Source organism: Ciconia boyciana, chromosome 23 (genome assembly GCF_034638445.1).
Source record: "Ciconia boyciana chromosome 23, ASM3463844v1, whole genome shotgun sequence".
Taxonomy (NCBI): Eukaryota; Metazoa; Chordata; class Aves; order Ciconiiformes; family Ciconiidae; genus Ciconia; species Ciconia boyciana.
The window spans coordinates 441,383-468,623 of record NC_132956.1 but is presented as its reverse complement, the minus strand read 5'-3'; the positions used below and the strand labels follow the sequence as shown (position 1 = coordinate 468,623).

Sequence of the window (27,241 nt, the reverse complement as noted above, 5' to 3'; positions counted from 1 at the left end):
GCGGGCAGTGCTTCTCCGCTGCCGGCAGCGACGCGGAGCGAGGCGTCTGATGCACACTAGGAACGACCGGGGGTTCAACTCTGGACGGAGCTCTGCTCAAAGCAACGCAATCAGCCTCCCATCTTTCAGAGCACCAGCTGAACCGGGCCATTTACTGAGCGGAGCCGCAGAACAGCCCATTTCATCCCAGCAATACCTTTGGCAAGGACAACGCTCTTGATTTGCTTGGAAAGGCAGCTCTGTGCTAAGTGCAGAGAAGGTGAAGGCTCTTCGGAGAGGCCAGTAGCTGCTTCTGACATTCCCAACAGAATAGCCGCAGGGCACCTTGCCGAGCGTCTGACTGCCTGGTACCACGAATGCTTGGAGGCCGTGGGACTGTTCAAGAGGGGACGTCGGAGAGACAACTCATTACGGACCTTTGACACTGGTGAGCACCAGTCCCAGCACTGGGACGCAGTGCTCGGTTTCGACAGCAACAGCTCCGCAAAAGCTTCAGGCACGGCAGGGCAGCCGCAGCCACGATGCACTGGTGCGTGGGCTGACTTCTGGAGCACGCTCAGGAGCAGCTCCCTCCCCGAGCGAGGGCTGTGTCCAGAGCCCCGCCGACCCCGGGACGAGGGGCTTCCCGCTGCCAGGAGCTGCGGCACAGCGGGGCCGTCACCGGCGCAGGGGGAACAGTCGCTCCTTTCCCATCCCAGCTTCCTTGACAGCGCGAAGAGCAAAGCTTCACCGTGGCTGAAACTCACTTTCCCTTGGGCATTTTTCACTTCTTTCTCATGTGCCAAGTTATTTTGTTCTCAAATCGGTGGGAGGGCACTTGGCTAGGACAGTTCCCCAGCCCTCTGACCCGTCATTAAACTAGCAGTCATTAAGCGGCAGCCCTCACTGCAGCGTCTCTCACTCTTCCTGCAGTCAGTCATTGTTCTATGAAATTGGAGACTGTGAGACTGACACTAAAAAGAAACGGGAGGAAAAAAAAAGGAAGGTCTGGGAATGCTCATGTGTGTTTATTTTGCTTGCAGTACTCAAAATAAAATAGACTAGTCATTTGTGGCTGCTTGCAGACTTCACAAAGTGACCAGTAACCAGTACTTGGTTTGTGAGCGTCTCCTTCCCCGGCCCGCGTGCCCGGCAGCCGTGTGTGAGGACGTGCCTCCGGCCGCCCGGCACCGCTCTCCCCGGCACGCTGCCGTCGGCCTGGCACGGCACGGCAGGCCCTTGAGCAGCCACCTGGTTCTGAGCGGGGCCGACGGCAGCAGGCATCCTCCCCTGGCGAGTGCCATTTGCCTTTGCAGCGCGGTCCAAAGGAGTGCGAGTCCCACACGGCAAACTCTCCCGTGGGACGCGGCCCGGTGGTGGTCCTCCTTATTTTGCTTGGTGATAATTTAAACTTCTTCTGTGAGCTACTGTTACACGGTTAAGAGTAGCATGGAAAGTGAGGAGCAAGAAAGCAACTTAACTAATCCTGGGATGGCACTTGTGCCAGGCTCAGCTCCTTTTCAGAGTTATAATCCCTCTCTCGATGAAGAGGAAATATTTGCACTTGTACGGTGTATCTCATTTCCATTAGTGTGACCAATCTTCTCAAGTGGCTGTGCTGAGGCGATGACAAACACACAATGGTTTGATTATCCCCTCACCGAGGGACGTGGCAAAATCTCAGCATTTAAAATGTAAGTGTAAGGGGTTTGAGCCATCTAGGCGTGGGCGTTACTCACTAGCATGAGACCCAGTTCTCCAGTAATGCAAGTGACAGCCAGCACCGAGTGGAAATTGATTATCTGTGTGAAGCAAGGATTAAAAATAGAAGCTTTGTGTCAAACCCCACGTATGTTTTGACTAAATCCTAGATAACAAGAAGAATGGATAAAAGACAGAGATTATACAGAGAACACCAAAACCCAAGAAGCCAAGATTAAAGAAGAAAAGCATTTGAGGAGGTTAGTGCAATTAATGATTGTCAAGTGCCATCCTTGCATCCAGCTGGGACTGCTGCGGCTTCTTCTGGGAACGCCTTGCATTAGAGGTGCTTTGATCTGCCAACCTGCGAGAGGCACTTCCAGTGCCCGGCGCTAAACAGCCGAGGCTCAGTTCAGCTCAGGTCAAGGTTCAGGGGGCTTGCGGTCAGTTTTTGAACCGTCCACCACTGCAGGTCAATTATTTTGAATGGTAAGAAACTCTTTCCTGTCATAAGACCTGGAACATTCCCGGAAAGGATGGGTTCTGAAAAGGGGTGTCCTCAGCCGTGTCCCTCAGTAGAAGTCTACAGCACTCTTTATGCTGGAAAGCTAATGCAGTTTTACCACCTTTTTGTTTCAATGAACTGTAAGCGCTTGAAATATATTTTTTTTCCTCTGTGACTAGTGCTCAGCAGTTCCCCAAGGGACGTGCGTTGACTGTCCCAGGACAACCAAGAACTGCAGAGTTTATGGCCGAAGGAGTGTCTGCTCCAAATCACGCCGTCTGCCCTTGCAGTGCCTCATCCCACGCGAGGGTCTGTTACTGTCACATTTTATAGCATCCGCTGTGATTACTGTAACCATCTAAAATCACATAACACACAATTACTGCTTTCACAAGAGGAAGTATTTCACCAGACAAGGCAAGACTTACAAATAAAATGATTTTATTGAGTTTCTGCTTCTATAGTATGTGGCACATAAAGAGAATTAAGACACAAGGTGTGATGAGAAGTTATGTATTTGTCCTTCACTGAACAAAGGATTCATCTTACCCAGAAAAGCAATGCAAACAAATACCCTTCTCTGCTAGGCGTGATGTTCAGTGAAGGCTGATGCTGTGACACTTAGGAAAATGGAAACTGAGGTTGACCTGAAGGTTGTGGCCGATGTATGCAGTTCCGCTAACCTGATATGAGGAGAAATGGCTGCCTTGCCAGCAAATTTTGTTTTAACTCAAACCCAAAATATTTGCATTTACTTAATTTAATTACAGTGGAACAACAGCACTAACGTACTTATTAACTCAGAGAAAAATCCACGATGAGAAAATGTCCAAAATGCGCAGCTGTCTGATAAAGATCGGCTGATTTAGCTGTGTTTGTAAAGGGTTTATAACTGGTTTGTAAAGCGTTTATGACCCAGTTTATAACTGCTGGATTTATAACTTCATTTTTGGCCTCTGCAGCCAAGGAACCAGCAAAGTTTCATTTTTTCAAAACTTGATCTTCCTCCAGGGTTTGGGCCTTAGAAACTTTTTTCATTAAGGAAGTGCTGATAGTTCAGGAAAAAAGTTTGGAAGCTTTTTTTAGTATTGGTTGTGTTTCTAGATTTCCCTTTACCCTTTTGTTCACCCTTTATTATTAGGATGATATAAGAAATAAAGATCTAGTGTTCATGCAAGGATGTCACCTATTTCTGTAACATCTTTCCCCCTTTATGTCCAAACCCCACTTGTGGCAACGCAGTTCTCTCCACTCCACTCCACTCCACTCCACTCCACTCCACTCCACTCCACATAACGTGGTGATATACGGGGGAATGAGCAGCAGCTACAAAGGGGTCTTAAGAAACTGTTCATGCAAGTAGCTCCAGGGAGACTTCAAATACAGGGAAAAAAACAGTTTTTCCCCCCTGAGGAACCAACGGCATTTTTTATATACGACAAAAGGAATTTGGGATACACATTGCACAAACTTCTAACAGCTCATGAACACCTCTACACGAACAGGAAACCTGTGAACGCGCTGCTGGATTTGGGCCGACCGAAGAGTAAAGAGCTGCCCACAGGTCAGAGTAAGTCTCTCACGTCCTTCACTGCTGCTCTTCCCAGCGGGCACAGACGGCGCAGCCGGGCCGGGCCGGATGTCCCCTCTCCTGGCCACCCGCGCTGTCTGTAGACACTCGGAGCACCTTTGCACTTTTCCAGCCTTCGTACACACCAAAAAGTATTTTACATGTTATTTTACAGACCAAACTTCCAACTCGTGTCTCAGTCCACCTTCTTCCTCTGGAAACAGATCCATACAGTAAAAGCCACAAAAAAACATCACCTTGGGAGATATATGAGACAAAGACATATTTGACCACAAAACGGGTTTCTGCCTTTACTTACGCAGGAACAACTAGACTGGAAAGTCTCGCTGCTGCCACTGCCACTCAGCAACAAACTACTGAGACTGTAGGCCAAGTGCAAAAATAACTTGGTTTAGTCCCGTTTTACTCGCCGCGCTCTGTATCATGGTGTGGGTGGTGGTTTAGGCGAGGGACAGGAACCCTGGCTGTCAAAGCTCGCTGCTCGGCCTTGCCACTGGTGGGAGAAAAAAGAAAGCAAGTCTAAGCAAACGGGAGAGATTATCTGAAATTCTTCACGTCCCTTTACTGCGCTGCCTGTCCCCTGTTCTGCAGTACTCTCATCTGCTCTACAGCACGTCTCAACTTATTGAACACCTGCGTTTAACCACTCAGGAAGAATTACCAAACAATTTACTTTATTGCTTTGTAAATCAATTCACAATTGTGAGGACTGCTCACAAAAAAGGAAAAATAAACAGTATCTCTATGCGCTATAAAGACAAAGTTTGCTCTCAGTTTAGCTTTCTGTTGTTTCCTGGTTTAGTGCTGTTGTCTTTTTGTTTTAGAAATACTGCCTAATTGCAAAATTACTTGAGTCTTTCCAGTCTGGTAATTGGACTACACAGAAGCTATGTCCACAGTGCCAGAGACATTTCTCAAAGTGAAAATCAGATCAGAGAGTCAGTGGAGGCAGCGAACATTTTTCTGCCATACTTATGGGATCATAAATTATTAGTCATCTGCCTTGGGGGCTATTATTATAATTCGAAACCATTACTCCTCATTTTGAGTACTTGCCCATCTCGCCATCTTGTTTTATTAAATTCAAATGACAAATGATAGACATCTCCCAGAGACAACAGGAGGCATAGTAATTCCACTGCTTCGTTCCCCGCCCCGGATCCATTCCCTCCTCTCCTGCAGAAGCAGAAGCTCTTTGCTGGCTAATATTAATGCTCTAGCATGTATGAATTTCACTTCTGTGGATGGAAACCCATTTGGCAAATCGAACTTCACCCTTGCCTTGGCAAAGGCATTTCAAATGAAACGCAGCTGAAAACGAGAGAAGAGGATGGCTGCGCGGTGCTCGCAGGACGGCCGAGCGAGCAAGCAGCCATTTGCAGAGGCTGTCAGCGTCAGCCATAACGAAGCGCCTGGGGCCGGGGCGGCCATGCCTCCTGCCCGCTGCGGGGCCGCAGCCCCGGCCTCCCGGCTGCCGCCTGCTGGGGTCCAGCCCTGCAGCACCCATGGGGGTCCAGCCCTACGGCACCCGTGGGGGTCCAGCCCTGCGGCACCCGTGGGCATCCCACGGGGACGCGCCACGGGCTCTGCCGCCGCCGGCGGCCGCTCGTCGCAGCCCTCGCAGCACACAGAGCACGTTCCCGTTCGTCTGAAGCCAGCTGGCAGGGGCTGGGTTTTAGCGTTCGCTTCGCAGGCGTGCATTTTGATGGCTACATAGTAGGGGCAGAGCTAGGGTCAAGAATTCAGCCCATTTCCTTCCCCAAAGAGACCAGTCAGTGTAAAGTAGCTCACCACACAGGTCTGCATTACACAGGCTATGTTTTATCAGGGCTGAGCTGAAATCAATGAATGAAGAAGCTGGAAAGGATGTCCTTCCAAACAGGCTACCTTAAGGTAAGAAAACCGTTTCTTCTGTGTTTCTCGTGTCAAATGTATTTGCTAAAATCCCTGAGGAATGGATGACATGGATACAACCTCCCCATGAGAATTACCAATAAAACAGCAGATAAGCAGAAATGACAATAGAAATGGGCTTTTGGCAGAGTCCTCAGCATGCTCCTTGCGTTGTTCTGCCTGCAGTTACAGTGACAACGTTTGCTACTCCAAAAATGTGATTAAAAACTCTTCCGAGAGTAGGTTCAAGTGACCAGTGTGCCGTGAGGAACCTGGAGGTACTTTTCCTTCATTTAATTAGAAAAGGTGAACCATCCATTGTGTAATTAACAGTCAGAAACTAGAATAGTTCAACGAAAGTCAAACATGCCCAAAAGTCTAGAAGAGGCTGGTTTTGCATATCTTTAAAGATAAATGGCTGTTCTTCATTATGGGCATGACTTAGCTCTCAGCAAAGTTACCAGTTTTTATCTGGAGAAATAGTTTAAACGAATAAATGCTCCCATGCTGAATGTCAGAGGGACTTGGCAACATCAAAGACCCATTTTGCATTGCACTGATGATGCTGCTCTACAACATCAGACTGAGTTTGTCTTTCACAGATAGAGAAATTTCCAATTTTCAGAAGTCCCCTTCAAAGACTGGAAAGACGCGCTGTAATTTTATATTTCTTTTTATAGACACATCACTTAACCTGGCCGATGGATGTAATGTGAAATGCAGAAGAAACAGCAATGGGTGGGATGGCTGAAGGTGCCTGGGAGGCTGAGGCCGCGCTGGCAGGAGCCAGCAGGACCTCGGGGCTGAAAAATGGGAACAGGTTTGTGCTGAGGGCAAGAGTTCAGTGTCAGAACAACTTCAAAATGCAACAGCAAGCGGGATTCTTGTCTTCTGCTCACAAACTCTCCTTCTAAACGGCTGTGTGAGGAGGGCAGTACTTAGAAGCCTGTAATTAATGATTCATTTGCACATGTTCTCTTTTTAATGATGACGGTCATTAAAGAAGTGCAGTCCTTACAGTTTGTTACTCACTGTTGATAAATATGGAGCAACCAAAGACATGAAATGTAAGAGAAGCAAGTTTCCCTAAAGACTCCAGCAATGAAGAGAAGAAAGAGCAACGCTGGCTCACGGAGGAAGGGCCTCAGTCACACCTCCGACCCCGAAATGAGGTTTTTGGGCCGTGTTAGCACAGCACTGCCGTGGTGGAACAGGCTCGATGCTGCCCAGGGTCCGAGGAACCATGCCTGCAACGCAGGAGGAGGCCGGTGGCCTGGCCCGGGGAGCGCAGCCCCCAGGCGCCGGCGACCGTCCGTCCGTCCGTCTGTCCCACACCGCTGCGGCGGGGAGCCAGGGGCTGGGGCCAGTCCATCCTCCGGGTGCAACACGCCTCTGGTGAGTTTTCCTGGTAACTTCACCAGAACCTGTGATTCTGAGCTGTAGTCAAAATATGGCATAAGCCCCTTTTTTTGGCCAGAGTTTTTTCAAGGCATAGCAGGCAGGGCAGTACGCGTGTAGGCGAGTAGAGAAATTCCAGATTCCCCACACTTTTCTTCACCCATCTGCAGTCCTGAGCTGTGTGGTGAGGGGAGGGGGCCGGGACACGTAGCTGCGGAGCGGCACGGGGGAGATGGCAGCAGGCACTGAACAGCTCTGTGCTCCCAGGTTCACAGCTCCGGTCCTCCATTGCTCAATTTATACATTCAGAAAGACAATTCAATCCTAGCTTTCTCGCTTTCAGTTCAAGATCAAGCACTCAATCGGGAAAGCCACTGACGTACAGCAGAGGCTGTTACTAATCGCCAGAGCAAACAGAGAAGAGCATGAGGATCAACTAGAAAGCAAACGCTCCATTTGCCGGTGCCCGGCTGCAAATGCTCTTGATGAAGATGATGAAGATGACCCGCTCGGGATGCCAGCACAGCCTGAGCTCACCCCCACGAAGACACAAGGGTGAAAGAGGGATGGAGGTCAGCAGCTTCTCCCCCAGCATCTGCGTTCAAGCGTAGATGGACCAGGGAGCTGGCAGCCCACGGGGCCTGGGCCGGCGGAGCTGGCGGGCGGCCCTGCCGCAGCGCGTGGCCGCGAGCCTCGTGCCCCGCCGCCCAGCGCTCACCCCCGGCCTGGACGGCTCCGTGTGCACGGGGACCCGGAGCTGATGGTGCAGGATACCAAGCCCAAATTGCTTTTAAAAGATGCACAAACACATACGGAAAAGATGATGCGGTTAGTTGTAACCAACAAATACCATTTCCCATTAGTTTCTGTCCAGGAGCTGTGCCTTTTTCTGTTTGCTTTTTTTTTAAGCTGCACTAGGGATTTGCAGACAGCAGTGCTAAAACTTAAAAGGGCAAATAAATACAGGGACCATTTGCTTGCTGGCTCTGTGCACCAGCTTGTGGCAGAAATACCAGAACAGATGATCGGAGGTTTTTTTTTTCTTTTCTTTTAAGCAGAGCTCCTGACCTGTGCACCGGAGGGTGAAATGATTCACTCGGGTTTTTTTTCCAAAGTCTTGGGGGGTTTTCAAAGTATATTTTAGAAGATGAGTCATGTTACATGCCTGCATTTGTTTCTCTGAGTTTCGTCACAATAATTATGTCTTTTTTTTTCCTATTGATTATCAAAAACTTTACAGGAGTCTTTCTTTCAAACTGCCACCTGCATCTGAAAAATAGTGTCTTAAAGATTACAAGTCATAAAGATTACAAACTGGAGAAGGAACTCCTGCCCCTGGGTCAGACGTGGCAGCTGGTATCATGCAGTGAGGTGCTACGGATGATACAGATTGAGCTAACTGGTCAAATGACAGATCGCTAAGCATTTATGCCGAAACTCAGCAGCCGCTGATCCCCAGCTCTCCGTGGCAGTGGGAGATGGCACGCGTTGCGTGCCCAAACGGCTATGGCTCGTGTACGATGCCAGTGTTGTAGCAGGGAGAGGCTAATGAAAGCCTGGTACCGCTCACCACCCAAGGGCAATATTACCGTTATATACAAATTGCACATCGGTTTAATTATTTTTTGATTTACACCAGTTCTGCACAGCTGACCCTGGCTGGTTACTCCCAGTTTACGGTGGTGCAATATGAGATCACGAAACACCTAATCCAAGTGAGTGTGAATTTTCACATTTCCATTATCTGACATATGTATCTCCACTGTGTCTTAAACTAAATCATTAACTGCAGGGTTTTCCCACTGGGTGTAACTTGACCTGCGTCTAGGAAGCGAGGATATTCCTCTGATAAACCCTGGCTCTGGACAGGGCCCTACAGCCACGTTTCATCTGCGACAGAGAAATGCCCACCAAGGGACGCAGCAGTAATGAAAACCGCTGCAGAGCTCTGCTCGGGCGGCTGGCTGGCCTCGCCTCGCACGGCTGCTGCTTACAAATGCTTGGAGAAAGAAAGAAACCTGCGGACGAAGCAGACCTGCCTCTGGGACGGGCACACCTGAATTTCCGAAACCGGCCTGATAAACGTGAGCTGGGATAGAGAGCACTGAGCACAAACTGCACTCTTGTTAGAGGAAAGAGCAGCTTTCAGAGAAACACAGGGTTTGATGCATACTAATTCAGACCGCTGTGGAGGATCACCAAGCCTAGTATCCACCTTCCAGTGGAGCTCAGTATCTGAACTTCAAAGGGAGAATAAGATGCTTTTTGTTAGGTACTTAGTCTGTGGCTTTGAGGGAAAATGCCTCCTTAGGCCCGGATACAGTGGGAGGTTTTATTGCCTTCATTATACTATCACTGGCCACAAATGCTGGCTTTCTTTGATACCTGAAGTGTCAATAGCATGTGTGCCATTTTGCACATCTCTCTCCCCCAGAATTTATGACCTAAATCAAGCAAAACCCACAGAGCTCTATAGGAGTGTGAGAAAATGGAGTGCAAGGAGGAAGAAAATGCTAGAGATGGTCAAAATGGTACCAAGGCATTTCAGCCCTATTTTATCATCTGGGGCTGCATCAAACCAATCTCATTCTCTGGAGATGCTTAGAGCAATTACAGTTGTTCTATTTATTCTCCCTCAAAGGCTTGGAGATGAGTCAACAGAAAAAACTTTTAGGATGAAAAAATTGAAACTTGAAATAGGCGATATCCCTGGACAATTTGTTCTGCAATCAGAACAACATTCTCCTTCCTTACTGCTCTCAATCTGTAATTAAAAAAAAAAAAGAAAAAACCGATACGTAACAGTCACATCTGTAAATACAGTCCCTTTCATTCTTGCTTGCAAGCTCAGGGAGCTACTTCGAGACAATACAGAGATGCCTGTTTTCTGGAGTTCATTTCTGGTGAGAAAATTCCCTCAGCTCTTGTCAGAAATTCCCAAGTGAGAGCAGAAGCTCTCTGAAAGCCTTGAACCAGCTCAGTCATGCACAACGCATGCATTAAAAGGAAAGAATAACTCCACACACCTCTTTGAAAGACTTCTTTACCTCCACTAATGGATGCCAGTGCGCGATGGGCTTGCGTGGGTATGCCAGCATCTCATTCCAGTGGTCTCTGCCCAGTCCTTCAGCGTTGACCCCCACACGGCAAACCCCAATAATCTCGTTGTGACCCACTCTGAAGAACAACAGAAAAGCAACACGATTATCTCTCGCGCAGACTGCCCGTGCACTGTCTAACTGAGACTTCTGACCCCATGTTATCAGAGTGCCACAGGCGCGGTGCTAGTGAACACGGGCTGTCGTGTCTGCACGATGACAGTCAGATCTTGTCTGCTACTGTCAGTGCACGCAGCCCCCGGCTCAGTCAGGCACTGCCATCGTCAGCAATAATTATAACAACTTTAAAATGATTTGAACCGTAGATCAGTCCCGATACAGAATTTGGAAGGATGTGTGATGTAGTGGCGTGCAGCAAGAATAAGTACAAGTTCAGTGATGGATAATTCATACACCAATTGCTGCTCAGAGTGAGATCATTTGCTTTCTAAAACGGGATGACAGTTTGCAGGACAAGCAAATAACAAAGGGGAACACAGTATTCACTCAAGGAAATGCCATAAAGCAAAGGACCAGCTTTACCATACTTACTATTCTAGCAGGTAATTTTCCATAACCATAAATAACAATGACACTTTAACAATAAATCACTAGAGACAGATTGATGCCACGGAGCTGTGCGATCAAGGCTGTGACACTAAGGAAGATGGCTATTGAGCAGGAAAACCTGCACCCAACGGGATGTTTTCCCTTCCAGCTCTCCAGAGCCTCCCACCTACCGATCGTAATCCATGACGGAGATAAGCAGACTGACTTGATCCATGTTTTCTGGGGGAATGTCAAAGATTATTGCTTCATTGTAAGTGGGATTAAGTGTGTTTTTCTTTATGGTGGTTTTTTTCTTTTTCAGTCTTCGCCCATCACAGAGCAAAGACACTTTGACATATGGATCTGGAGAGGAAGAGATTGGAAATGGACGTTTATTTTGTTAGATCTGTTTATGGAGGTTTATTTTGTTACCGTCACAATACAGAAACAGCATTATCAAAGGATGGACTGTAAATCACCATGAGCCAAAGGCACTCCTCGAATGTACTTTTAGAAAAAGGAATGTCTCTGTACCTGTCGAATCCACCGTTTCTCGTACTGCTGTGCGTGCTGGCATGAGGTTCAGGCACTGGAGAACCAGCACTGCAGTCTTCTTGGAAGGATAAATCAGCCATTTCCATCAGTTTTTCTGTGATAAGGGTTTGCAAATGTAAGAAGGCCCCACCTCAAGCCAAGAGCCCCTGTTCATCAGAAGGTGATAACGGGCACTGGGCACTCAGGCATTCTAGCTTGCGTTAACTGCGTGACCACAGGCAGCAAACCCAGTGCTTTCTCTGAAGCCAAACCGTAACTTTTTAAAATGTAATGCAGCATTTTGATGATCCAAACAGGCAGAGGGGGTTATTTTACAAGGATCCTTTCCTGCACTGCTACCAAAACTATCCAATTGCTAATGTTATGTAGCAGAGTTACAGTGAGTAGGGGAATTTTAAAACCCATTTGCCCAATGTCAGAGAGCAGCAGAAAGAAAAGGTATTGGGGCAGCTCTGCTTCACATGCTTTCCACTGGCCGATCATGGCGGGGTGCCCTCAAGTTACAAACAGGTCCTGTTTGCTGTAACGGCTGCTCAGGCAATTTCAATGCATTTTCAAGTAACAGTAAACGTGCAATGTATTATTACAGAAACACTGAGCTGGCTTCATCTGAAGTCTCAATTCTCAGACATTTCATATGGTGTCAAGCTCCAACTGAGTAGAAATGTTTTCTGCAAAGATCTTTTACTGTATTGTTACTGCCTTTTATACGAGTCATCAGTGAAATTCAAACACTATGATGTTGAGCTCTGGAAAAGAAACTGCTTTTTTTGTTGAAATCCAGAATTTATGCATGCTGAATTTGCAAGCCAGCTCTTTGGAACTGTGAATGCATACAGACTTCAGGTGAATTTGACCCTAATGAACTCGAGTACTGGCCACTGTACAGAGGAATGCACACTCCCCTGGGATTTACCCAGGGGGCCCATGATCCTTCCCTAATCTTGGGGTGAAATGTTTGATTCTGGCTGTAGGGGGTCATGTGATGGAAAACGCCCTGCTCACTCACCTACTCACCCTGCCCTGCTAGGGTCAGTATCTGCAACAGAGCTGAAGCGTCCAGCCCAAGAGACGCAGCAGAGCTTTGACTTTGCAAACCCTCCCGCGGGGATGGGAAACCGCTGGCAGTCTCCTTGAATAGTATATTCAGGTATATAATCACCCTCCCTGCTCCTTGAATAGTATATTCAGGTATATAATCACCCTCCCTGGATTCGTGCCCTTGGGAATGGGTTTAAAAGAGAATTCTACTTTTAAAATTTTGTGCATACTTAAAAGTGGACAAAGCTTTGTCAGGTGTTTCAGTGACGAGACAGCCTTGGCATCAAGAGACATATGCCCACTGTCCATCGAGGCTGCCCTGAGGGAGGAGGAAGAAGTGTGGATGCAGTGGGTCCTTCTCAGCCCTCGAGCACCTACCTGAGTAACCAGTGATATCCATAGCTTTGAGGTTCCTGCATTTAATGACTGTTAAGGTGAGGCGACCTGCAGTTGGCAAATAACAAAGGGAAAACATGATCTCTCCCAGGTCCACGCTTTCCTTTAATAAAACAGAGAACACATTACATTGGAAACGTGCAGGAACCAGCTAGGCTGCCTCCACCCTCCCCCACAGTGCTTCGTGCAGGATTCATGCAGCACTCGCGCTGAAACAGGCTTTTCTCTATTCTGCCATTTTCAAGTGAATGACACTTTACGGTATGGCAGTGCTGCGGAATTTATTTTCCAGTGTATCCCAACATTATTTGGCTAAAAATGAATATAGGGAACGGGGAAAAAAAAAGTGTGTCCAAACGTTACAGCTTCAAATCACAGTCAAGGATAATCTTCCCCTGCCTCAGTACGTGCTTCCTATTGCAACATTACAGCTAACGCACTCCTCTTTTTCTGCTCCATTGCTTACACAGAAGTGAAGTGATATCTAACACCAAATGAAGGCCATTAAGGAAATTATATTAGTATCAAGTTTTGCTTGAATGTACAGTACATATCGTCTAATGCCAAGTGTGTGACACTAACATCTATTTCCTCAAATGGAAAAATACCAAACACAGAGCGAGATCACAGACAGGTGAGACCTTAACATGCAGCGGTGCCATAATGCTCTGGTTGTACGCTGCAACAAATGCAACGAGTGACTTTCTAGTACACCCACTGCCATCGGTTCAGTAACAGAGATTTACGGACTTTCTTGGTGCCTAACATTCTGGCAGAGAATGCAGACAGCTCTGAGTAACACGGTGATTTTCTCTGAAGTTGAGCATGAATTACTAGGTAGTTACAGACCAGGGGCTCATGGCTTTAATACAGAAGAGAACCATGCAGGGCTCCATTAGCAGCAATTGAGCTCTCAGGTTGTGACATGCTTACTATCATTTGGAGCACCAGCCCCTTTGAGATGCCTTCAAAGAGCTAACAAACGCAGTATGAGGCATGTAAATGTATGTATATAAATAGTGAATTAACCAGCAGATGGCACTCAGAAACGTTTGGTAGTTTCTGGATTACATAGAGGCAAATACAGTTTACTCTTTTAGTGCCCCATAAAACAACTTTTACACATAGCTCTCAGCACCTCTTGTACATGCAGCATTATCTACACCTCCTAAAAGCCCATTCCATCATTGCCTTGCTCATGGGAATTCAGGAAAAAAAATAAACAAACCAAAAGTATTCTTTAAACTAGAAAGTATTATCATCTGAAGTCAGCAGAAAGATTTCCAAATACCTTCCAAAAATGGATTTTAAAAAAATATATCTTATTTTGTACATGCAGATCCCACATCTGTAGAGCAAACAACCCATTTATTTTTGGAAACAGAGTGTTTGATTCATTTCAATGTGATATAATGATCTGCTGAAAAGAAATTGTAGCTGTTAGTAGTAAAGTGATGGAACTAAAAAGACAAGTAAATGCATTAGGCACTTAAAGCTTTGCTAAGCGTTAGGAGAATAAATCTTGTTGATGGATGAGATTTTTGCCAAATGATTTCCTTCTCGTTCTCTGGTAAGGCAAAATTAGATATTTATTCCACTTAGACGTGCAGAATACTAATGAACCTTATATAAAAGTCTTGATTCTTGACAAGACTTCACTTGACTAGCAAAGGAATTGAAAATCTTCATAAGCCTAGAGTGTACAAAAGAAACAGTGGCAGCCAAATGTTTTCTGGACAGAGCAATGTATGACTAGACTTGTGGGTATCTAAATAAACGTTGTCTCAGAAGGTGCTATGTGCTGGTAAATAAGGGTTTAATACTCTCACCCACTCAGAGTTCCCACTCTGGTCTCTTGCTTGCCTTAATGAACCAATGGCATCCGAAACAGCTTTCCTTCCAATGTGACAAAATGACCTCGAGTCACAGCCTCATTGTCAACGACCACTAATGAAATAGGTGAAAACATTTACTGAGTTATTATTCCTCTGCCTTTAGCACCTCTTGATGTGCCTACCGGGAGCTAAATTTCTTGCCTCACAAAATATTACTAAAGGTACCTTATTAAGGTACCAGAATCATTTTCATCACACACAAAAGAGCTTTTAGAGCCCCTGCAGCTTCTAACTCTTGACTGCATTTCAGCTACGGCACCTTGAATGTAACGGGTGCCCCCGAGTCGGGCTGCTGTCTCGGAGGTAGAGCAGCAATGAACACCACCACTGCGTGCTCCGAAACGTTTGGCAGTTTTACCTCTGGTGTCACCTGTACCCTGAGAGCCAAGCTGAGCCGCGGTTCTTGCTGCCTGACTCCAATGTAGCCAACTTTCAGAGGACAGGGAGGAGCTAGTATTTTACGGAGCCACGTTCCTTTACAGTGTCTTAAGATGACCACTCAAAAATCGTGTGCCCAAAATTACAATTTGCTTTTTAAAACATGGCGCTTCTCGTTACCTTTAGAGGTATTCTTCCTCTTTTAAGATGAATTGCTTTACATAACAAAGAGCCTGAATAAATAACTCTGCACTGAGGAGGCACTTGGTACCGAGTGTCTGGAACCTGCTGCAAACACTGCCACTGCATCAGAGCTAAGCTTGAGGACTGACTGTACCTTTTCACTTAAGTGTCTCCAGCTCCAATCACACATTGCACCTACCAGTCTTAGCTATAGACTTTACTGACAATAGAAAAGAATTTAAAAGAAATATTCTGAAGTTATGATTAGAAATGGTTGTTCTATTCCCAAAGAAATGAGCGCCTGAATCTCACTGTGTGCCAGCTGCACTGGATGTTATGTCCGCTGCACAGTGCGACAGCAATTGGCGTTCAGACGACACGCTGGGCTGGGTCTGTTCTTTCGTACGTTCTTTGGTCTGTGTTGGTTTGGGAGGGACAAGAGCAGGAAGCCTTGCACACGGATGTCAGAAGAGAGCAGCCCTATATGAGATCGTGAGAGCACCCTGCGGGCATCATCTCATCTTCTATTCCTCTCCTTGCACTGAGAGGACCTGTTCAGGGTATAAAACTAACATAAATTGTTCTTTGACTTCATTGTATTAGGTCAAGAGATTTTTCTTTGCAACCATAAATACAGGAGAGTAAAACGTGTCCTGTGGGTACATTATTTTCTTGCAGATTATAGACATTGGGACATTTCCAAAATTCATGTCAGTACCTCTTAGGAAATAATGGAAGCTCTGAATCAATAACCTTTGCAGACTTGAAACCAAAAATGTTTCACTGATTCACAAGCTGTACAATCATTAATTAAATAGTTGAGTGCTAGCTATTTGAATAGCTTATATCATTGCTTAAGTGCGTTCCTATCTTCTTACCCACAGGATTGATCTAATGTATTATTAGTCACCCAGAGCTTTCCTTGGGTATTATGAAAACTGTATTTACCCTTCTCATTTTTGATTAAACAGAAATGTCCTTGGGCGTGTTACAACTGGCTGAGATGTACCAATATTGGCCCATTCCCAAAGAATGGCACAGAGAGGATGAGGGGACGGAGCCAAATGCAGCACTCGACAGTTCTGTGGGAGCTCTGCAAGGCTGCTACACAATGTGTCTTGGGCTTGATGTTGGGTCTGCTCCTCTCGCACCTTCTTTGGAGGTTTCTCCCTCAACAACACTTCTGTTGGTGTCTCTCCACCTGTTTTTGTGGGTTGTTTTTTCCATTAAATTACTTTACTTAGTCAGCTGGGAAAACATCCACTATTTCTTGCAGACCCGTCCCAGCAAAACACAGAATATACACAGGTTAAAAACTCCATAACCTTCTCCTGCAGCTACGTGGTTTATGTGGTTTTCCTCTAGTGAGACCAAGTGTTACCTCTTCCCAGTTTCACTCCTACCCACAGGTCTTTTCCCTCCGAACTCTTCGGGCTTACCACACTCTTTGTGTGCTGATCATATAGCAAGGAAAGGGAAACTCCCTGCCACCACACAAGTGACTTCGCCCCAGGATTCAACACCACGGCACATCACAGCCAGCCTGGCAGAGCCGACAGCAAGCTGAGTCTTCAGAGGCAGAGCAGATGCAAACAGGTAGATGCCTCCAAGAGACATCCACATGTGTGATGCACCTTCTTCCTCTCCTAGCAACCCTTTGCCAGGTGAACGGATGTGCCTGATGCCTACTTGCCGCTTTGCCAGCGTTTTTCCTTTCGTTACCATCCATTAACCATAACAGACATGGCTATTTGTGGATTGAAAGCCAAGAGCTGTAAACACCCTGCTAACTAATACCACTGACTTTCCTCGTGGTTGATCCTGTGCCTCCCTCCCACCTCACTTGCAGGCAAGATGCTCAAAAGGCAACACAGCTGCAGCTCATAGCACGCTCCCAGCAATGCCCCGGGGCACCTGGCAGGCATCACATACATCTCGGCATCCTCAGACAGGCATGGCAAAAGCTGTGCTGCCACAGAAGCGTGATGGCCGCTCTCTGCGCCCTACCAGGGCAGCTGCTAGCCCAAGAGCTACCTACCAGGGCCAACACGCTGCACGCACACTGCATTCCCTGCGGTGCCCGGGCGCTGAGCTCCCGCACCAAGTTCCAGCTGCAGCACCACAGCACAGGATAAAGCGCTGCACACGCGTGTCGGACCTCACAGCTCTCTTAGAAAGTTATGAGCATGCTACAATGAAAGAGCAAGCACTAATTGTAGTGATCAAGGGTACATGGTACTGAGAAAAAAGCTGCAGAGAGTTGCAAAGCAAATGTCTTTTGATACTGCTGACCACAATGCAATAAATATTCATATTTGAAAGTTCATTCCCCAATACAGAAAGTGGGAGAGCAAAGGTATGAGATGAGCTACGAAGGAAGTTGCAAGACAGATTTTTGCAAGTCATGGGGTTATGCCAGTCACTAGGAAAGATTTGACAGGGCCTGTGCTTTCAGCCACAGGAGTAAGGACATCTCGTATTCCAGTTTCAGAAATAACAACATGAAATGACAAGGACGATGACTGACTTGGTGTCCAACTGCAAAGCAGTTCAATCATTTGTTTGCCCTCAGAACCAGCCAGGTCCTCCTGGGAGGACAGTGGAGGAACAGACAGCTATTTTGTAGAGGTTAATGTCATTGCTTCTGCGCTCAGCGATCAATGTGAGAAGGTGGCTTCTCCTGCCAGCTCCCTGCAACACTGAAAGTGGCTGGGACATTTCCTTCTCTGATGCTTGGTTTTGCTTTCAGAGGGAATTCAACAGAAGTACTAAAAGATGCACACCAAGCTCTGGAAGAGTTGCCAGCAACACATCAGAGAACGCCCTCAGTACAGTAAATCCCAGTACCTCCGATGGGTTGGTAGTGGCCCTCCAGAGCTAGTTCTTACTGTTATCACGTGCACGTGGCAGACAACCAGAACTGAGACCCTTCACGTGTCGAAGGGATGCCAGACAGGGAACATACTGAACCTCTCAGTTGTTTTTTAGCAAACCTGGTACCAGTGAGACTTGCTGTGGGTGAGATAACAGCAAGTCACTCAGTAAGATGAAATTCCAGTAAACCAGGATTCTGGTAAAGCTGACAGGCTTCTGAGTACAACAGCCTTCGCCACCCCTGCGTGCGATGGCTGTAGGTCCCCAGGGCCGACGGTATCATCTGCAGGAGGCCATAAACCCATCAGCTGGCAGTTGTGCAGGACTTACCCCTTTAGGCAGTCCAGCCGAAAAGAGAAGCCCAACACATCCTGCCCTGGAGCTGCTCAACACACACTCGGTACCTGTCCTCTGCGCTCACAGGAACCACGCGCCACGCTGCGGCACCGCGCTGCAAACGCCCCCAGGGCAGGGGTGACCCTCCAAAGCAGATACTCACCGTCGTCGCGTACTGAATGTCCTTCCAGATGGAAGTCTCCCGGGAAAGGTCTGAGGCCTCAAACAGGTTCTCCAAGATAACTTCTCCTATCATGTCATGTCTGGAGAACCTGTCAAAGTCAAAGACGCTCAGGTGGAGCTTCCTGCTCACCAGCTCCTCATGGGGCACAGGGAAGTGGAAGGACTCATCAAAGCTGGGATTCAGAGTCTTCCTGTGGACCCGTGTCTGGAACTTGCGCTTTCTGTCGGGCAGGAGGTAGATCTTCACATAGGGATCTGAGCTGCCGCAGAAGTCTTTGGCTGGCAAGTCAAAAGCCCTGAGAATTCGGACAGTCAGCGTCTCATTCTCATAGTCATACTTGAGAGTGAAGTTAATTTTCCCACAGGTTTTTGCTGCCTCTTTTTTGGGGTCCTCAGAGTCAACAGATTTTTGCTTATAGAGTTCAGGCTTAATGCGACCGATGCTGGTTGGCTGCTCAGCCACAGCCAGAGGGTCCATGCCGTAGTCCATGCTGGATACGTGCATTTGCCGAGGAAGGTGCCTTTTGAAGGAGATGTGCCTGCAGGAGGAAGACATGACAGCTGTATGGTTTTCCAAGGACTTTTCTCTTCTTTTTCTCCCCTGGACTAATAAAGCTACGAAAGCACAAGAACGAGTGCAATAGGTGCTCCTGACCTCTGTACAGAAACCACGTCCGTTATGGAGAGGAACACTGAAGGGAACACCTCAGTGGTCAAAGGAACCTATCAAGCAGATTTCCTAACTTTCAGAGTATTTGCAGCAAGCTACATTTTTTCACCTGTTACACAAGTAACAGCCCACAGCTAAATGTATGAGACCCAACAACTCCTTAACCAAGCCATAGACAACCCAGCATGGAGACTCTTTCCCACCCTCAGTCCTTACACTTCCAAGATATCGGCACTAAGTTTGCCTCGGGCAAAAGTGACAGAACCACGACCAGCTCAGAAAGTTAGGTTTTATTCTGGGTATTGCTGCTTCCGAACTTCTCCAACAGACTCTCATTAGAAACCGATAGATAATTCTTGACAGGGAGGAATGCACAGCCTCATCTGGAAGCTGTCTCTTGCCTTGAGCTCCCCTTCAGCACAAGGGAAAGTGTATGTAAGGAAAGCTTTATCTAAGCAAAGCATAAAGGCTTTCTGTGCACTCACGGCATTATTTCAGATTACCTGGTGTTTACAAGAGCAGTATATGGACTTATTTAACCATACTAAGAACTTGCACAGCCAGAGCATTAGCTTCTGGTGATACGTGGTGCTTGGAGACCTCGCTCCTCCTTGGCAGGTTCCTCAAAGTCATTTTTGGCCTGGGCTAGGCCGGGCTGTGAGTCAGAGATCCCAAACTGCTGAGGTTGTTCCCCAGTGTCCCTGGGTCTGGCTGCCTGCCTGTGGTTCATGCTGGGCTTTTTCGCTTGAGAAAGCGGGTTTGAAACCTTCCCACATACAACCAAGACCCACTTTGTTTGTCCTAATTCAGACAGGTTGAGCTTTTGTTTCCTCCTCCATTGGAAAGGCGTAATAAAAGCAGAATGAGCGTGTGCATGACAGAGAGAGACAATCAGCTGTCCAAAAAGCAGTGCAGTTAAATAAGAGTATGTATGCGGCACAATTGCAGGTGGCACCACATTGATTTTAACTCCAGCTTCTTCAAACAGAAAGCCGTGATCGGTGCCTTATTAATTCTGCAATACTGCAGCCAATTTTCTGAGCAATGTCTGTTTTCGCAGTTGCACTCTCGCACACATCATGGGCATAGCCAACAAAGAAAGCAGAAGTGCTGGGGCACAGCCAGGACCCTGCGATCACCCTTTCCTGTCCCAGTTTCACAGCCTTCTGTGTCAAGGAAGAGGTACCGTATTTCTCAGTATTCTTGCCGAGAAGGTGTCCCGAGGTTCATACAGCCTTATCCTGATGTACTGAGTATGATGTTGACATCTCTGTCCCTGGCCGAGACAGAGACACGCACTGAGCACAAGCACTGAGCGCAGCTGGTTCTAAGCTTGTGCAGTGAGCAATACGTCAATTCTGCTTATCTAATTGTTTCTGCTAGGAGCCACAACAACAAGAGAGAGCAAAAAGGTCTAATTCTGTCTGACAGCATACCACCATTGATACTTCAGCCTGCCTCTCATGTTGGAACAAAATTAAAGTGGCCAAAGCATGCCGACGGCTTGACACAATGAGGTCAAGTCACAGTAATAGGGCTTGAATCCTTGATTTTTTTAAAAGGGCCCACGGTAAGCCAGTCTTAACACATTAATTGGTTAACGACCAATCTTTGGAAAGTAATCCAGCATGTAGGTGGGAGTACTTTCTTTAGCCTCCCTGAAGGCATCCGAACCTCAGGCTCCATTAAATGCTTCTCCCACCCTGCAGCTGCCCCGAGGCACAGCGTCCCTGCGGAGCACCGCGTCCCACTCACCTGGTGGAAGACGCAGGCTCCGTTGTTTGCCTCTGGATCCGCGTGCGCCGCATGATGTGGTCTTTCATGGACATCTGGACCTCTGCGGGGATGTCTGGCGATGTGTGGCTGATCTTCACCGCTGCCTCCAGGAAACTTACGGCACCCGTGTCCTTGAGCTTGTCTGCCATGTTCTCCTTATTGCAGCCTGCCTCGCTCTGCAAGACGGCCGGGTTAGAAGAAATGGCCTTGTTCCTCCAGGGAACCCAGCACAGCTTCCAAAAGAGAAACAGAAAAACTGCCACCAGGGCCAGTCCACACACAATAACTATCACTGCAAGGAGGCTGACGGAGAGCTCTACAGGGGGAGAGAAGGCAACAGTGACAGGGAGAGGGGAGGAACAGGAAAGGAGAAAAGAAAAGAAAAGAAAGAAAAGAAAAGAAAGATGGTGAGAAAGCCATAAGTAAAGGGAAGAAATGGTCCAAACTGACTTATATCATGACTAATGGAGAGCTCTTAGCAGGTTCTGCAAGCAAGAGTCAAAGTCAAGGGAGCATCCCCTGACAGATTCAGGACTGATTCCTGCCCCAGGCACAGCTGGGGAGAAATGGGTGTCTCCAGATGGCCAGAGACACCAAGTTTTATACCGTGATGCTTAGAATGGCTATAAAATATAATCCTTGGTTTGTTTTGTGGCATTGGCAAACTGCTGAGTCTGAAATCGAGAAGAATTGCATGACAGAAACCAGCTCCAGCGCTGTACTGGCAGAAACCGCCTTTTTGTTTCATACCACAGGTGTTCAGACACTATATTAAAAAAAAAAAAATCTATCTACCATGATCCTGGAAGCAGATTGTTGTTGTACTATCAACACTCGCATCTTGTCCAGATGTGCCCATAGGGAATAAAAAATAAATACCAATACAAAAAAAAAAAAAAATCACAAGCTGCTGATGCAGTGAAACCAAGCATAGAAGGAGGCTGTACAGAAAGTACTACACATTCTTCCTTATTCTGAATAGCACACAAGCTGTGTATGTTCTCTGACTGAGTCACTTTTACCTCATATGCTATGTATTTCAGCATTTCAATCTTTTTCTGGAGAGGAAGGAGCTTCCATACTTATGGATGAAGAAACAGGAAAAAAGGAAGATATATATAGAGATATATGTATGTGCTCTAGGCTGTGAAATGATTCACAGCACTTCAAAAAGAGAAAACACAGGCTATTTTTAGTTCCTTTCTTACAGCGTATTAATTCCCAGATTCCCACCCAAATCAAAATTCCAAGAGTTTGGAATCACAAAGATCCTGAAGATGAAGACAAGTTTTGCACTGGAGTTAAGTCTGCAGTGTCAGGATTACGGACAATTCAGTCGCAGATTGCTATGAGTTCAAGGACAATTCCTTGATTGCCTGCTGTGTTATTTGTAGTGACCGGTAAAGCTATACTCCTTGAATTACCTAAGTGCAAGTCAGGACAGAAAGACAGGCAAAAAAATATCAAACACTCCAGAAGTTTAGACAGAATAACCATTACCTCTTACTCGCCTCCGTTTATGCGTATGCTTGGACCATGAACGTTTTGCCTTACCACGTGAACCAGACAGCAGCTACTTGATTCACTACCGAGAGGTGTGTATTTCTGAATTGTCCGAGTAGCCACAGCTGGAATGACTCTTAGTGAGTATAACAAGCCTCTCGTAAAATTAACTGGAGGGAGGCAGGGCCAGTAGCTGCTAGAAAGCGAGCGCATCCTGCGTGGAAGGGGATCAGCAGGACACGGCTGCTCGTCTCCTCCTGCGGCACGGGCTGGTTCCCAAACCGGAGCTGAGCCCCCCGCTCCCCCGGAGCGGAGCCCGTGCCGGGCGGGAGGTGCGGGGCAGCGGCCCTGTCCCGGCAGCCGACAGCTCGCACCCGGCGGGACGGGCCGTCGCGGCGGCACCCCCAGGACGGGACCGGGGTCCGTTCCTCCTCCGCGGGGTCTGCGCAGCCTCCCTCGGCAGAGCGGCGCAGAGCGGCCCTTTGCCAAAGCTGGTGAAGACTGACGTTCGGATATGAATATTTCAGTTTTGTCCAGGTGAGCTGACAGCACCTCTTTATATCGCGTCTAAATGGACTTAAGGCAAACAGCTTCTCACCTCCAGGAGCTCTAAGGAACGCTAGACTCACTCAAAAACTGCATTTAAAACAATCTCCTACAAAATCCATCCTTACCAGGCAGCTTAGCTCTCAGAAGATAAACTGGGAGACTCACACCTGTGCTTCACCATAGCTACTATAAACGTGATCCCTGACATACGCTTTACCTTAAATAGAAGACATAAGAAGGCCTTCTTTTTCTTTTGGTCATATAGTTTAGTTTTGTACAGCTGTAATAAGATATTTAATGTTTAAGGCTGAGAAAATCTATAAAATATGAGGAAAGACTAAATTTTTATCTTGAAAAAATAGCTGAATTTAAAATAATTTAAAAAAAAACCCAAACAACCGTCATTGGTGAACCATAGCAGCAAAGTATTCACGAACCCATTTATATCATTGAACTTTGCTAACATGCTATCTATCTGGGAATACAACTGCTACCATATATTTAGGATTTTTGGATCAGTTGTTATAAGTGAAATCTCAAGGAAGCATCAGACACAAAATGCGACATCTACACCGGAACAAGGCAGTTCTACTGAACGCTTGGGAAACCATCTGCTGTTTCTGATCTCCTAGAGGAAATGCACTGTTTTTCCACGAAATTACCGAGCCTGGCAAATTCACCAAGAGCGTGAGGCAAAGCTTCCTGACTGCCCACAGGTTCTTTGACTCCAAAGGAAGGCTGGAAGCTGCAGCAGGTGCAGGTGGAAAGAGTAAATGCCATCCAGAAGTTTTTGCACCTTTTCCTCTTGCTCACCAGCCTCCTGTACAGGCCAGACTGCACCATTTGTTTTCTGCTGTAGCTCCAAGGTGAAAATACAGATCACTACTGGGGTGAATAAATAGGTCCCATCTTATTCAATAATGAATAGGATTGTACAAGTCAGCAGTGGAGCTTCCTTAGAGATTTGGCTAAATGTATTCTCACCAAAGCAGAGAGCGCAGAGGTACCACTTTCCTATACTTTAAGTCTTGGAATTGTGCCCAGGAAACTCTGTGTCAAACAGTTTCATAAGAAAACTTAAGAACCTGGACTTTTTGCAAATATGTCTGTGTTGTTACAAAGGAAACAGTTCCAATGCGGTGTCTATCACTGCTGGGAGTTGTTATGTGACAGAAAAGTTTCTGTTAAGATACTTCTGCCCATTCCAAGAAGTTATATAGCATGCATGACTCTGCTAGCACACCAGATTCATTAATGGAAAACAGCAGAAATAATCAGTTATCCCTTCTGAAAACCTGTTGCCAGCTTGAGAAGGTCTTAGCTCATGTCACTTCTTGCTGAGCTGGCATTCATAATGTATTTGACAGGATTCACAGATACTTTTATGCATGACCTCCTACTCTTTCCTCTGACAGCTCACATAAAACACAAGTAGAAGGGATCAGGATTTTACAGACATTTTTTAAGCATCTGCCTGGGAAGAATATTGGTTTGTCTGAAGATGATACTGAATTCCCCAAGACTTTTTCGCGACTTATTAAACTTAAATATCAGTTGGACAGAGTTGACCTTCATTGATTTAATGAGCTTTCTCTTATACATTTGAAAATACCAGTTACTTTAAAAAAAAAATATGTAGTATTCAAAATGTTATGCTTTAAATGTCCTTTAACTTACAAGAAACTGCAAAACCAAGATAATTCCTTATCTCACAGAAAATGCCCCAGGGCCAGAGGTTGCTTGTGTATTCCTGGCATGGATGGAGGCAAGGCCTGTTCCCCTAAAGACTTCTCCAAAGACAGCACAGACCAAAAGGACACCTCAGCCAGGGGAAAGATTAGCTCGTTTGATTATATTATCCCACCCTGTGCAACGTTCGGAGCCAAGGCTTCCTGAGCGGAGGGCGAAGAGGGACGTGTCTGCGTCCGGCAGTAAGGAAGGGCTCCGTCTAGCGCAGAGCAGCACAGGAATAGCTCAGCCTCTGCTTTACCGAACGTTTCCCGTGCTGCAGCCAGCTCGCTGGAACCCCCCCACCGCTCGCGGCACCGCCATCCTCGGCAAGGGACAGAGGCCCGTTACCGCTCTGAGAAATGTCCCTTCTGAGGAAAAATACAACAAGAACTATGTTTCTATTCTGTCCTTCTCTAAAAACATAACAGTGAGTTATTTGTTCCTTTTTTATCAGGGCCGTACAAGTGCAGAACAGCTTCAGCCATTCCTCACCCTGTTCTTATCTAACTCGGTGCTGGTACCTGATCCTAGCCCAGCTCCCTTGAGAGGCACGGGAGAAATTGCCATGTTGGAAAATGGATTTTATTACCACTTGTAATTGAAAAGATAAAGCTTAAAAGGAAGAGGTGGCAAATACAAATTAACATGGCTATTTTCCAGCTTCGCTCCCCCATGGGACAGAGAGCCCCTTCCCAGAGGAACCCTCAGCTGGAAACTGCTTTTGGCTACAGAGCAGCAATGATGAAGCTCTCGCATGACTAACGAGGAGGGAGGGGAGAACACGCAGCAGGAAGGACATGGACATGGACGTGAACATTTACCTGCATGAGCTGATATGCTTAGGATAAGGCACTGAGCGGTTACTTACCTAGTGGAACAGAGACGGCTTCTTCAGGGATGGTCTGCCTCACTTATGAAGGTCTTTTTGAGGTAGAGGTTTAGCACGGTATGTAAAGCAAAAGAGAAATTGTGAATTTATGACCCCCTATGTTTCTGTGTGCACCCAAGCTCCTCAGAGAACTGAGACTTTGTCCCAGTCCCTACAGACACAAAGCACTATTACATCTCAACACCACCAGGCACCACCAGCAGTCCTGGTCCTTCGCTGCAAAGCAGAGACCTTCACCAAAAGCATTTCCACACCAGGAGAACCAGGGAAAGGCTCCTCTCGGCCAGGAACGAGCTTTCGATGAGTTGTGCCACAGATTCCCCATCAGAGCAGTGGATGGAGAGAAACCAATTTCTAAACCAGAAAGCCACTTGCTGCCAGGATAGACACAAGCATATCCACAGGAAGGCCCACACAGATCATAATCTTTGCTCTGCTTTCCTTTAGTGAACTGAAGAAAGCAAGCCGTACCTGAGAGGCTAATGATAAATGACCATTTATCACCACTTATGCAGTAGGAGGTACCATTAAATGTCAAAATTGAGTCAACGGAGACGCTGATCTCCCACCCCTGCAGCCTGGCATAAGGGAAAATAATGAATCAAAGTCTTCAGAGTCGGCACAAACAGCTTAGACCGACGTGTTACAAAAACAGCACTGCGCTTTTGTTTTCTTGCAGCAGGAGCAGTTATGTATCCACGAAGGAAACGGGGGTGAAAGCGGTGAGAAGCTGGCTGGGTGACACTCTGGAGCCGTGTGGCCCAGGACTGTCCCTCTCCCAGGCAAAGGGCAGCAGGACAGCACCGTGCTCCTGGAGCCATCAGGAGCAGTGGCAAGACCAGCACAACCACGGGGACGTGCAGGGCCACCCCGAGTCAGCAGCAAGGGACGCAAGCCGAGAGACCAGATCATATTCAAGCATTTAAATACAAACAAGTTTCACGACCGTGAATATTTGGCAGAGGACTCAAGCAGTGAAATGCTCTTTGACAGAGCGATCTCACTGCAGAAAAGACCTGAAGCCGACAGCGAGCAATGGGGATGCCAAGAGCACAAAGGAGATGGTCTGAAACCTATCAACTTTACCAGCAAACGATCTCGCTTCTCTTTTGACTTGACTTCTTGGTTTGTGTTTTTACTGTTTTTGTAACATCTAAAAACCTTGCTATCAAGTCTTACAACAAAGCTCACAAAATAGCTCAAAACTATAAAACTTCTGAGAAGATCAATACTTTCTACTGCCTTTCAAAAAAAAGCTGAGATGGCCCAGGGCAGGACAAAGGGACAGCAGAGCAATTTAAAACTGTAAAGCTAAAAGCAATTTAGGAAAGGGGGATCATTTCTTGGCTAGTCCAGCCCCTCCCTTGCCCCGGTACCCATGCACTCAGAAAGCAGCTCATCAGTACAACTACTCATGTTGTTTCATCTTGAATGGGAACTAATTAAGAGAATATGGTGGAATTACCTTTTAGTTTTATGTCCCTGATGACTTCATAATACCCAAACTGAGTTACCAAAGGGGATAATTAGCAAAGTCCAAACAGAAAAAGATTAATAGTATGACAAAG

General features: G+C 46.8%; 1 protein-coding gene across 1 annotated transcript in view; it reads right to left on the bottom strand.

Annotated features, from left to right (window-relative positions):
* Nucleotides 1–4,197: 4,197 nt before the first annotated feature.
* The window catches only part of SYT6 (synaptotagmin 6), a 38,441-nt gene continuing 15,397 nt past the window's right edge, over nt 4,198–27,241 (bottom strand). The window contains exons 2-7 of the mRNA XM_072844685.1: nt 20,981–21,317; nt 18,536–19,094; nt 12,689–12,809; nt 10,906–11,077; nt 10,094–10,244; nt 4,198–4,269 (exon numbers count right to left, since the gene is read on the bottom strand). Coding sequence (XP_072700786.1) covers nt 4,198–4,269; nt 10,094–10,244; nt 10,906–11,077; nt 12,689–12,809; nt 18,536–19,094; nt 20,981–21,317 — 1,412 coding nt within the window. The remainder of the gene's footprint in view (nt 4,270–10,093; nt 10,245–10,905; nt 11,078–12,688; nt 12,810–18,535; nt 19,095–20,980; nt 21,318–27,241) is intronic.